This window comes from Medicago truncatula, chromosome 5 (assembly GCF_003473485.1).
Source record: "Medicago truncatula cultivar Jemalong A17 chromosome 5, MtrunA17r5.0-ANR, whole genome shotgun sequence".
In the NCBI taxonomy this organism is placed as follows: Eukaryota; Viridiplantae; Streptophyta; class Magnoliopsida; order Fabales; family Fabaceae; genus Medicago; species Medicago truncatula.
The window spans coordinates 39,263,843-39,277,719 of NC_053046.1; the positions used below are offsets into that span (position 1 = coordinate 39,263,843).

The following is a 13,877-nucleotide window of genomic DNA, read 5'->3' on the forward strand; positions in this document are numbered from 1 at the left end:
TTAATCTAATGGCTAAAATGAATCTTCCCATGATGGAAAAGTTTTCACCTTTCCCATGTGAACACACACCTTCATATTTACCTAAAAAATTATACAGATGATATGTGTGACACTTTAAAATCAACGACTAGTTTCTTAAGATATGCATCCGCTAAAAAGTTATTGATCATTGTAAAACTACCCAAGAATACTGTAAGTCTGTAACTACCCCTTTTTAGTAAGAAAAGTAATGCTAGATCAATGTCTACCATTGTCAATTACTAGGTGAAAGAATACTGTAAATACAACAATATACAATTTCTATCAAAAGAGATGAAAAGAACGAATTTTCTTTTAATAAAGAATTTCATTTATTATCCGGAGACTTGTTAAAATGCCTATGAAGAATTGTCATCAAGGTAAAAAAATAAATAATATACTTCAAAAGTAACCAAAACAATTATAAACAATGATGATTCCAGTGGCTGAGGCTGTGATCATCAACTCTCCTTTATTGTTGAAAGATCATCAAACACTGTTTTCATGTCAGGTCTCTCGGATGCTGAAAGGGTGCATCTAATAGCCACTTTAAGCATGTCGTCAAGAATCCTATATGAATCTTCTCCATTGTCATTATCCACAAGGGAATTTTCAAAGCATTGGTTCGAGCGACCGTGTTCAGCTAAGAATCTTACCCAATCGGTAAGTTCAGCCATGCCAGGAATTCCCGAAACGACTTCTCCTGATTTTCTTCCTGTTAGGAGCTCTAACAAGACAACTCCGAATGCGTAGACGTCACTCTTCAAAGAAGGACATGGTTTGGTTGATCTAGTGAATTCGGGAGGTCGGTAACCAAGTGCACCGGCATTCAAAACTTGCTCCGAAGTACCAGCAGCGGTAAGTATTCGGTGCAGGCTGTAGTCAGTGAGCAATACATTTCTGTTGGGAGTTTCTAGTAGAATGTTTGTGGATTTGAGATTACCATGAGGTATGGCTTTCTCGGTGTGTAGGTAAAGTAGACATCGCGCCACTTCTACGGCCACCCTGAGCCTTTCATCAAGAGACAAAGGATGAAGATTTCTTTTATCAGCCTCTGTAGAAAAAAAATTAAATAATCCATGAATTTGTGTTTCACAAAAAAAATATTCTTGGAGTTCTACATAATTGATTCCTCGGTTGTTAAAAGACCAAATAATCAGCTCCTTTTAACAAATTGACTTGTAAAAATACTACTACAAAGACTACATATATATTTTGCATGAAAATTGAGTCATGCATAGAAAACATCAAGCGTTAATTCGATCTAAATGTCCGAAAAACAAATCTCTAGCATACTCCAAATAACATAGCAAACTTGATATTTTATAAATCATGTAACATCCTAAAAGAGCTTCATATATTCTAAACTAAAGAAATCAAATTTTATGTGGTCAGGTTGATCTCCCTTCACAACAATAATATCAAAAGTATTAAACTAAAAGGCTTAAATTTTGAGCTAAAGGGATACCAAAGAAGTTCCAGGTTTCAAAAAATTGCCTATTCAAAAAATAAACTTTAGAAGAAACAAGGCTTACCGTGGAGATAAATGTCCAAAGAATGTGCATTCATGTAATTTGATACAATCAATCTCTCATGCTCCTTTGGCCCTAAGTAGCAACCAAGAAAAGAAACCAAGTTTGGATGCTTGATTGTCCCAAGTTTCTTAATTTCCCTAGCCAACTCCTTTTTTCCTTTAGTTATTCCTTCTCTTAACCATTTAACAGCCAATACATGACCAGATTCAAGTGTAGCTTTGTAAAGTGTTCCATGACAACTCCTACCAACAACTTCGGCTGGAGCACACGAAAGTTCTTCCGCAGTAAGCATCAAAGATCCATCAAATAGATGCAAGTCTCCAACCAGTTTATCCGGAGAGGATACTTCGAGCGAGCCAGGATTCTCAAACTGATGGCTTGTAGAAGGTGAAGGATTTGAAGCCGATATAATAGACATTGGAGAAGACGTTCCTTCCTCGTTCTTAATGAATTCCGGATCTTTAGGATTCTGTACAGTTGGATTAATGTTTCCGGTATCTTCACTTTGAGAAGGCGGTAATGACTCCAAATTTCTTCTCTTTGATGGAGAAGTACTCTCTTGGATGATGTCACTTGTTGTTGCATCTTGTTTAGAAGTACTTCCTTTTTTCTGATGAATCCTATAATAAATCATGGCAGCCATTATAGCTATCACAAAAACACCGGTAACTATACATGTAATCAAGACACTCCTAGTGAAAGTTTTCTCATGTGACCTCGAACCTAGGTTGGAATTGGAACTATCTTTAGGTGATAAATGAGAATTAGGAAATATCAGCATAGTATTTCCAGGATGAAATGCTGATTCAGGAAACTGTGATAAGTTATCAGGTACAACCCCAGAAAAATTATTAAAGGACACATTGAGTTCTCTTAACTCATCTGGAAGATCATTAGGAATAGTACCTTCTAATTTGTTGTTACATAGATTGAGATATACCAAATTATGAAGCTCCTTAATTTTCGAAGAAAGAATTCCACTCAAGTTGTTGTTCGAAAGATCAAGATACATCAAACTAAAATTTTCAGCAGAAACCAATAGATTATTTGGAAGTTGAAGTTCAAAAGGAATTGGACCAGAAAACATATTGTTAGAGAGATTAAGATTAGTCAATTTGGTTGAGGCAAAAAGGGTTGGTAGGAGGAACCCCGAAAGCCGGTTAAGACTAAGATCAATCTCTTTTAGTTCTGGATATGTTCCTAAAACTGGTGGGAGAAAACCTTCCAATGAGTTATTGGATACCTTAAGTGATGTTAACCGTAAAAGTTGAGAAGTTTCGTTTGGAAGTGTTCCGGACAATGAGTTTTTACTTAACTGAATAACTTCCACATAGTTACCCCAATACTTGATCCTTGACAAATTACCTGACAGCATGTTGTTACTCAAATCTATGATGGCACAATGACTTACTTTGAGAGGTAATGGGCCTGATAATTTGTTTGAAGATATATTAAGCTTCCTAAGAGTCATTGAGGTAATGCTTCCAATGAAACCTGCAAGGAAAGTTCAAATTGTAACGTGTGAGAAAAGTGAGCGCAAACTTATAGAATAACTAACTTTTTAACTCATGTCACATGATTTTATCAAATAATGACGAAAGTAGAATCATACGCATACACTGTCATTGAATTTTTTACAATCAAATAATCATAAACGATCATGTATAAGACTATTAAGTTAGATATGATGATAGTAAAATAATTTAATGATTGAATGGTTTATGATTAACTGACAGTGTAAAAAAGCTTTGCACTGTCGATGAATACAAATTAAATCCTGACTAAAATTGATGAATAAGTAATGTTCAAGAAATACAAAATATGACTACAATTTGCACGGAAAACACGGCAATAAAGTACCTTCAAGCTTGTTTTGACTAAGATCAAGTTCAGACAACATCATTGAACTTTCCTTCAACAAAGTTTCTGGCAATGAGCCTGTCAACTGATTGCATGCGAGCCGAAGAATCCTTAGTGATACGACAAACGTGAAGGAAGGTATATTACCAACTAGCTGATTATTACTAGCATCAAAGACTTCTAAATTGTCAAGGTATGGCATACCATCATGAGCAAATAGTTCACCAACCAAGGAATTGTGACTAACATTCAAATGTTGAATTGAGAATAGAAATGAGACATCTCCAAGTCCCAAATCCAATGCACCAGAAAACTTGTTGTTGCTTAAGTCAACATGTAACACACTTCCCATCTGATAAAAGATTTCCATAATATCGCCAGAAAAGCTATTACTGTGAAAATCTAAATACTCCAACTGGTCAAGTTTGTGAAACACATTTGGAACAGTGCCACTAAATTCATTCAAAGAAAGATTCAGATACACTAAACTGCGCAATTCAACGAAGCTAGGAGGTAACGAGCCGTTGAACTTGTTGAGAGACAAATCGAGAAATTTAAGTGATTTCATTGGACTAATATGTAGCATACTTCCTGTGAAGTGATTGTTTACAACTGACAAGTTGTGAAGCATTGGAAGGTTACTAATTGCAAGGAAATTGAACTCTCCGACCAAACTAGCATTGTCCAAAGTGATGGATATAACATTGCCTTCACTACACAATATCCCATACCAGTTCTGAGGACATCCATTAGATTCTAATGACTTGGAATCCCAAGAATTAAGAACTAATCCAAAAGGGTCATTTTGAATACCCTTCTTGAGTTCAAGAAGTGCATCAATGTCTCTATTCCCAAATGCAGTATTCACCAACAACAACAGCATCAACCAGATAGCCTGCATTCCTTTCCTATCTGCTCCTAATCTAAACACCAGCAATAACAACACAGACATATACGATTATATGAGGAAAGATACCACAATTGAAGTAAGAGCAAGCAAAGGTACAAGTGTAGAACAAAAATTTGAAGTCAAAGTATTAGTTTTGTTAGGAGTCTCGCATTGCATGAGATATGGTCTAAAAATGTGTTTATAATCCTCACCTTACAAGCCGGTTCCGTAAGAAATGTGGCAAGTTCAACCCAAATTCTAAAATGGTATCAAAGCCTATCAAAGACCATTTCACATTCAATGTGGGACACTAAACACATCCCTCTCACGCCCAAGACTGGACATCTGGAGCATGACATGAGTGGCCCGATAGCGGAAACTTGATACCATATTAGAATTTGGGTTGGGCCTAACTCAACCTTATAAAACAGGCTTGCGAGGCGAGGATTGTCACAACCTATAAATATTTGTTCAGACCATTTCACTTTCAATGTGGGACTCTTAATAGGTCACTCTGATCGAGTCACTTGCTATCTAACCACTCAAGTGACACTCTAGATGTTCAATTCTGAGTTGAGTTAGGTGCAACCCAAATTCTAAGAAATTTAGCACTGAATTTGTTTTTTTAACCCACAAATCTCCTCCTATCATAAACACTCAAACAATGGTTCACTACATTGTGAAAATTTACACCCTTGAACTAAACCTAACCACCTTTAATTTAGTTGTAGGACTCATAATTGCATAATAATGTCCACTTACATATAAAGGTTAAAAAATGTCATCAATCGATTCAATGCAGCTATATCAATTTTTATTTCCACAATTACATACTCAAAGTAAGATAATTAGCAAAAAAAAAAAACTCAAATGTTTACTGTTATCTTAACTAACAATAACCAAGTTCATTTTTCTTACTATACTCATCACTAACAATAACAATTATAATAAAAAATTAAACAAAAAAATCTAGCCATATAAAAACATTAACAAAAAATGAAAAATAATTACACATTCTTACCTCTTAATTGCCAAGCATTACAAATGAACAATGAAGGATATATACTATACAAGTAAGTTTCTGCTGTAAAGGAAAAAGCTCTGAGAAGAAAAGAAGTTATGAATCTGAAGAAACAAGTGAATGTGCTTAGAGAAGGTACAAGTAGAAGCTAGAAGTAGAGTGACAGAAGTAGAAGGGTACTGGATGAAGACCATAAGTGAGAAGTATGGTAGTAGGTAAGGTGCTGTTTTATTTTATCATCAAATATTATTTTTATTTTTTATTTTGGTACATCATCAAATATTGTTATTACTACCAAAAAACTATAGACTATAGGTATCATTGGATTCATTTTTGAGTGTGACAGAAATTGATTTCAGACATAGAAAATTGATTTTAACTGTTTTTGTACTGGAAAATTTATTTTGACTTGTCCAAAAAATTAGTTATTTTCAGAAATAAATTATATACTGTAGTTTGGAGTTGAAATTTTCTTTTTTGTCTTGAATTGCTTTGTGAGTGGTGTGAGTGGACCATACATTTAACCAAATCTACAATGTGGAACTTTGATTGCAGTGAAAAACCTCATTGAGATGCAAGAAAGACCAGGCAAACACATGCATGTCTAAACATCACGTTAATTTTTTTCTTAGTATATTTTTTTTAGGGGTTTTCTTAGTATTTTTTAAGGTCACACTAAACAATGTTGTTAAAGTATTAGTAAGATAAAAAAAGAAAAAATTTAGATGTATTTTGGTAAATGTTTTTTTTATGGTTTTTAACTAAATTTACACTTTTTTTGGTTTAATAAACTGAGAAAACTATGAATAATTTAGTTAAGAATCATACCAATAGTATTTAAGAAAATGCACTTAAGTTTAGTCCATAAAAAAATAAACACTTTATATTGAAAAATAATACAATTTATAAATTTTTAAAAAATTTAAGGTTATGCTAACGAATGCTCTAAAGTTAAATCAGAAAAAGAAAAAAAAAATTACATTGAAAAATACAATCTATAAACTTTTAAAAGTTCGTTACCCCACTTTATAAGATAATATTTCATTTTTATCTTTTTAGTTTTTATTTCAAGCAAACTTATTAGCATTTTTTTACAATAAAATTATGGAGTCACACAATTTTAACTCCAGACCAAACCCATGGAGTAAACAACAAGTAAATTGTTATGTGCATAGTTTTAAACACTTTATATTGAAAAATAATACAATTTATAAATTTTAAAAAAATTTAAGGTTTCTCTCAAAAAAAAAAAATTAAGGTTATGCTAACGAATGTTCTAAAGTCAAATAAAAAATATATAAATTTTACATTGAAAAATACAATCTGTAAACTTTTAAAAAATTGTTACACCACTTTATAAGATAATATTTCATTTTATCTTTTTAGTTTTTGTTTCAAACTTATTAGCATTTTTTTACAATAAAATTATGGAGTCACACAATTTTAACTCCAGGCCAAACCCATGGAGTAAACCTCAAGTAAATTGTTTTACGTGAATGTAGTTAAAGTAATGACTTGCCATAACTTTATGATCAAATTACTTTAATAAAATCATTGACAATTACTAGTATTAGTTACTTCAACCGTACCAACATTAAACAAAACAATCTAAAGACAGACTTTTCAACGGCATCACTATTTGTTCCGAGATATAAGGCAAACTATACTAGATTTATTATTACCTCAATGAGTTCGACCTTTGACTTCGGAATTTTTTAACCATGTCTTTACTTTCATTTTTGTCTTTTTAACCACCTTTGACCAATGCATTCCGATGCAAAAGCGTGTAATACTGGACAGGGTCTTTACCTAGAGACTTCAAAAATAAGGAAAGAAGTTAATTATTGGTATTAAAGATGCCACTAATGTTGCATCAAGAGAAGCCAAAATGCTACAGCTATTGATTAACAGAGGTCTAGCATTCTTCATTGCTAGAAATTTAAGTCTCCAAGTCTTGTATGGAAACCATTTAAAACGTGTTTGATCTGTTAAAAAATAGAAGATTAGATTGAACAATTTTTTTTTATATCTTGTTTTATTTAGAAACTGATCTTTGAGACTGAACAAAATAGGTAGGTATTAAGGGGCTGGAGAAAACCAAAAATTCTTAAACCTCACTAAACCATATGACAAGATAAAAAATACCAAAACAAACACTTTCTCTATCTCCCCCTCTCACTACTCTCGCATGACATCTCCCTGTCTTTTATGTCTCTTTCGTCTCTCTTTTATTTCTCTTATACCTTCTCAATCTAATCTCTCTCATTCATCTCTTTCATAACTTTGTCTTTTATTTTTTATTTCCCTCTTATGTCTCTAGTATCTCTCTTATTTCTCCATTTCATCTCTATCTTCTTTCGCTTTATTGTATCTTTCCTCTCTTTTTCTCCTTTCATCTTTATTAATATTGTTGTCCACGACAAAGACAAGTCACATAAGGTGCAATACAAAGTTATTTGCCATGTACATCAACCAACAAATACAGTGGAGTATAAAAAGTTGTCATGTATAGTTTTGTATTATGTGTTGTTCCCGACACTTACTTTTTACGAATCAAACACATTCTTAATATCACTTGATTACGTAAATAGTGTTGTGGGTTCATGACAAAAAGGGAGGATTTGTGGTATCATTCTCTCTAAAAAAAATTGAGAGATAAGTTTCCCATTTTCTATAGATTTTGCTATTTCTTCTTTTTTTCATTCATCAGAAAGGGGTGATTTTGGGTCATTTTTTTGCCCAAAATGACCTCTTTGCATCTTCCCCCTCCCTCCTTTAACCTAAACAAGTCGTTTCTATATAGATTTGGTTTTTCTCATTAGTTTATTGTCTTAGTGAAGTCATGTTTTGCTCGTTATCTTGACGCAACATTTTTTAATTTCCATCTTGTTGTGTTGTTTGTTTGGTTTAGATTGACATATCAACTTCAATCTATTATAAATTTAATTGATGATTTGATCATCAACGTAGTAGATGTGGAGCATCGCTTTGATTTTGTCATTTTATTTCTAGGTATTTTGTCATAAATCGGTATTGATAAAAAAATAAAAGTGTGTCTTTTACCCTACTTACAAATTCATGTCCTCAATAAATCGGTATCATCTCGACGTTCGATTTCCTTATGAGTCTTAAAAACATACCAAACCCTACACCGAATATTCAGTTCGATTTATTTATTTAATTTTATCTCTCCTTCCCTTCCCCGACATACATTTGAACCAATATGTTGGAAAGAATCATGGTAACGGTCACAAGCAAGGTAGTTAAATTGAAGTTGGGTAAAATTGAAGTTGAACCCAAATTAACATGTAATAAATTCTCTGAAATCAAACAGAATCAGGGTAAATTAACTCGATTTATCCGAGTTAACATGTAGTAAATTCTCTTGGTGATGTTGGTTCTTGCTCAACTCCATATTTACTCCCTTTTCCCTCTACTTTGCAATCAGCCGGTACCCTAAATACATCATAGGTGACTTACCAACCAATGAATATAATGAACTTAAATTATTTTTTGGTAGAAAATGAATGAACTAAATATGTGACAAGTTCTGATAGGGACGTAAAACAGTACGGCACATACATATACTCATTTCTTAATTTTTCTCAATAATATTCTTAACATGATGATTGGAACATATCCCCTCACTGTTTGTTAATAATATCAAGATAAGAAAATCATATTCTTATTTTCTTTTTTGTAAAACAAAACAGCTTGTCAATTTTAGGACTAGTATATTGTTTGTATAACCAGCTAAGACATTGATGATAATATGACATCTGTGCTAGTTATTTTATACTAAATTAATGATTGAGACGTGACTAAATGTTTTATTTTGACTTTCTGGTTTTTTAAATTTGAAATTGTATCTTTATTCATCAACACAATATACTTTAAACAAGATCAAGAAAAAAAAATTATATATACTACTAATTAACTTGTGTGCTTTCTACGTATAATATACTGCAGAATATATGTGTATTTAATGTAACATTGCAGCATCACAAGCAATGGTACACTAGACCAAGCTTTCTCCATTTATCAAGGGAAAAAAAGAAAAAGAAAAACTATGTTTTTTTCTCTCTTCCTCTTGTTTTTGTGTTTTGTGAATTGAGTCTTACTTGAACACAACCCTAATTAAAAAAATGTTTGAACACACAAATGAAAAAAAAGAAAATGTTTAGGATTATGCCAGATATTTCTCTTGTTTTATACTTCAATAATTTTATACAAGTACCTAACTATCTTTTCAAACTTTTAAAATATAAAATAAAATATCTCTGAACTTTTTTTCTTCAGTGGTGTTGGTGGGTTGCAATTGCATCTTATATGGACCAATGAAACAAAGTTAACACAAATTATTATTTTCCTAACCTTTTCTAGAAGCATTTTCACAAAGTGTTCCATTTTCATGTTTTTATTTTTCACAACTTTCTCTTCGTTAGAAATTGTTTCCCCTAATAAGTAATAATGGCATTTGGGTGGTAGAGGTATGCATGATGCATCCCACTCCTAACCTTACATGAAACACATAAAACTAAATTAGTTGGCTCAAATAAAATAAAAAAGGTGTGCATTATTGATGGTATAAAGTTTTTTTTTTTGCAAATTCTTATGCTGCAAAAAAAGAGAATAATTGATATCTGAAAAGATGCTAAACTCTTTTAATAGATGGTTAAATCAGTACCTTACTAAAAGACAACATGAAAATTACATGGAACCTATTAACTAACCCTTGGGAATTCATCTAGAAGCAACCAATGTAGATAAAGAGGCCCCCCTTTAGAAAACGGACATATTCCACACTTTTGGTATCTCTATATATACTATTTTGATTGATGCGTTAATGAAATTATTTAAAAAGATACTTCAGGTGAAAAGAAAAAGAATAGAACCTCACCCACTTGTGAAACTCAAAATGGTTAGAATAAAATTATATATTATATTGAAACAAGGAGTACATTGTCATTTTGATAGCTTAACCAAGATCATACGTTGAATTCAGTCTTAAATATACAGTAACGTTAAAATTTTGGTAGAGATTAATCTCTGCAGTTGTGCGTGCGGTGCGAAGGATATTCGGTTTACAGTTTATACAAAAAAATATATGTATTTTGTCATTTTGATTCTTGAATATGTAGATTGATGTCGCTATAATCTATGAATGCATCAAAATTATAAAATAAAATAAAATAAAATAAAATAAAAATATGTATTTTGTTAGTTAATTTAGTCATCTTATATTTCATTGGATTGTGTAATATATAAATGTGTCTTCTATTAGTCAATTTAATCAATAAAATTAATAATAATAAAGACAAATTGATACATATTTTTACAATTTTGATGCATTACATAACTATTGTAAAAAAATTGTCTCATACATTTAGAGTAATGATATTTAGACAATAATTTTTGTGACCATCTTATTTGTCTCTCTTCTCATTGGTAAAAAATAATAAAGAGGAAAAAAAAAGGATAAGCATACCATACAAGTATAAGAAAGAAAGTTGTCTAAAAATTATCATAAAATAGTTGTACAAATATCTTTTCTGTATGTATCAAATTTACTAGAAAATAATTTAGGTCTAATATACAGTAACCATCTACATCTAAGATCGAATTTAAGCTAAGATGCTGCCACTATCGATGAAGAGTCGTTGTTTTGGGAAAGTTGGGCTGCATGAAGGATGGTTTACAATGTGACATGTCGAAGTTTTCACTTTGGCCATAAAAAGTGGATATGGTAAATGTAGGATGACCCTACTTCAACTTTGTTTGTGTTAAATTTAAATTTAGATGCAGTCATGAATCCCTCAAAAAAAAATGCAGTCATGAGTATATCTCTGCTAAGTGGCTACAATAATTGTCATAGTGAAAGTTTACTTTCTTTTATCTCTCTTGTCCCCATTTTTCTTTTTAGTTATTAGATAAACTTCAAGTACTTCAATAAAGAAAAAGAAATTGGCCTAACATATGCATGTTAGATCTACAAGTGATGATAAAAAAATTTCCTAAAAAAAGTTGATGCCTAAGTCAAACTCTCTCTAACATTTTAACATTATTGTACGCGTAAAGTTAGATTCAAACCGAAAACCTTAGTTAAGCTAGAAGAGACCATCGTCATCTCACCTAAACGCTCTTAAATATGTTATATGATCATTTGTCACGATGTAATTTTTCAATTTTTTGAAACTCTCATGTAGATGCAAAAATATAGAATTAACCCTCCAAAATCTCTTAATCAAAACATACCTTTAAGTAATTGAGAAGACACTATGTCCCTTTTTGCTCTTATCACAAGAAGATAAGATATCACACAACCCATAAAATTCTGCTACTATTCTCTTTTCTGTTTTTGTAGGCTAATGCAAATGCACTACTAGAAAGTCATATGGCCAGCTATGCTGCTGTCTTCCTTCATATTTAAGACAAAGCAAAACAAATGAAAAGCTGTGGCTAGGGATCCTAATTCTTGCATAGTGTGCTACATCAGATTCAGATCCTATAGTAACAGCCACAATTTTAATTTAATTTATGTTTAGTCAAATAAATAGGCCCTTATAGTTTCATCACTAGTATAAACAAAACATATATACCAATAAGTCAATTACTTCTTTAAGTTATTGGTAGCTAAGATTTCAAGTGATTGAGTTTCATTTTTTTAATTCTTTAGTTTTGTTGAGCTAATAAGCAAACTCCCCCATCAAGAAAAGGGAAAAAATTTCTTCATATTTTTTTAACTTTATATGTGCTGAAAGGTACCTCTAACGTTGGACCGAACACACTATCGCAATAAAGTTTAAAGTAAAGTTATTTATATTTAAACTTTAATACAAAGGAAAAATAGTGCAAGCTTTTCAGCCAAAATCAATTTTCTTTAATCAAATACAAATATTTTCACTAATTTAAACATTGTTGAAATCACTCACATGTCATATTCAAACATTGTTGAACATATCTACATCTATATCATGTTATGTTAGTGAATTAACTGATTGTGTTTGTTTGTTGTGAAATGAAATTTTGATTAAATGTCTCTATAGTGTCCAGGTCCTTGCAGTTTCATATGCTCAAAAACGGATTATAAGAAGCATTGCATGTTCTTTTGTCAGAAATGTAGCTTTCTAAAGTACATGGATTGGAAGATCAAAAGTGATGGTTTTATGGTAAAAAGAATGTTGTACTTGATAGATCAACATCAAAATGAAGATAATTTTTTTCACAGATTCTATATATAGCTTTTTCCTAATGAAAAGAAGATAAATTCCAGCTTCCAATTTGAATAAATATTCACAAATTCTTGTCAACTTGTATAAAATCCAAAAAGTTGAAAAAATATTAAAGGAATAAGTATCATTAATTGTCACTTTCTCACTATCTTTTACTCATGTCCTCACAATTTATCTGTATTATGTTCTTATTTGTATTTGAATATAATTATTTAATAAGTTTTAACAATTTAACTTTTACTTATGTTTCAAAATAACTTTTACTTATGAACAAGTCTTTCTGAAAATATCCAACATTTCATTTCTGTTCATAAAATAAATTTTACTTTGGCAAAAAAAAATGTACTCAGAATTTGTAAGTATTTTATCAGAGATATCTCTTATATACACCAGTCATTTAACTTATTTATAACTAATTCACAAATAAATTTTCAACAGAATGTGAAAAAAGAATTTCCATTCACCATAAAGATATTGAGAAAAAAAAGGTTACCAAATCAAATACTAGTACTTAACTATTGGAATTCAGTCAAATACTTTATGGCTTTTTCTCCTTAATGTTGGACACGTGGTACTGTTTCTATATACTAGTAGCTTTTTTCAAACTATTTTGTTACTTTACTGAATTTGATGACACATGTGTCATTCAACATCCTTAATCAATCAAAACAAAAATACTAGTAGTATTGTGTAAAACACTATTTGGCATTGACATGTAAATATACCACTACTCAGAGAAGAAACAAGTTTAGCCGCCTAATAATACTATCAAAAAGATAATGACCCTTTCTTTGTCTACTAAGTAAATAGCCACTTTCACTTTCAAATTTTCAATGAAGACTAAAGAAGAATAGTTACAAATTAGTCCCTATATTGATGATTTGACCATCTACTTCAAAAAGACAAAGACAACGTGTGCCATTTAAAAGGGACCCCACAAAACTAACCTACAAACAAGTTGGTCACGTATTTTTGAATAGCATATAAATTAGCATATGCCATACAACTATGACAGGGGACCATTTCACATGGAAAATAAGATAAGCTTAAAAAAGAGATACATAAGAGGACAAAACACTCTCATCTCTAAAAACAGTTTTCTTGTAACCAAAGGAAGGGCCATTTATTTATTTAGGTAAGTATGGTAAAATCACGGTGAATCGTCATTAATCGTGATATCAAACATACACAAAGATTCTTTAACCATCAACATGATGGAAAATGAAAAGGTATAGCTTAATCTTATAAGTTGAGACAACAAAGGAGTATTAAGAATATTATCTTTTTTTTATAAAAAAAAAATGGTGGACCAACATACAATG

General features: G+C 31.2%; 1 protein-coding gene across 1 annotated transcript; it reads right to left on the reverse strand.

Moving 5' to 3' along the window:
- Positions 1-297: 297 nt before the first annotated feature.
- LOC11429670 (probable inactive receptor kinase At5g10020) lies at positions 298-5,562 on the reverse strand. The gene is made up of 4 exons (XM_003617037.4): positions 5,324-5,562; positions 3,414-4,336; positions 1,554-3,047; positions 298-1,072 (listed from the first exon to the last, which is right to left on the reverse strand). The coding sequence occupies exons 2-4, from the start codon at positions 4,312-4,314 to the stop codon at positions 480-482; spliced, it is 2,988 nt and encodes a 995-aa protein (XP_003617085.2). The 5' UTR covers positions 4,315-4,336; positions 5,324-5,562; the 3' UTR covers positions 298-479.
- Positions 5,563-13,877: the final 8,315 nt, after the last annotated feature.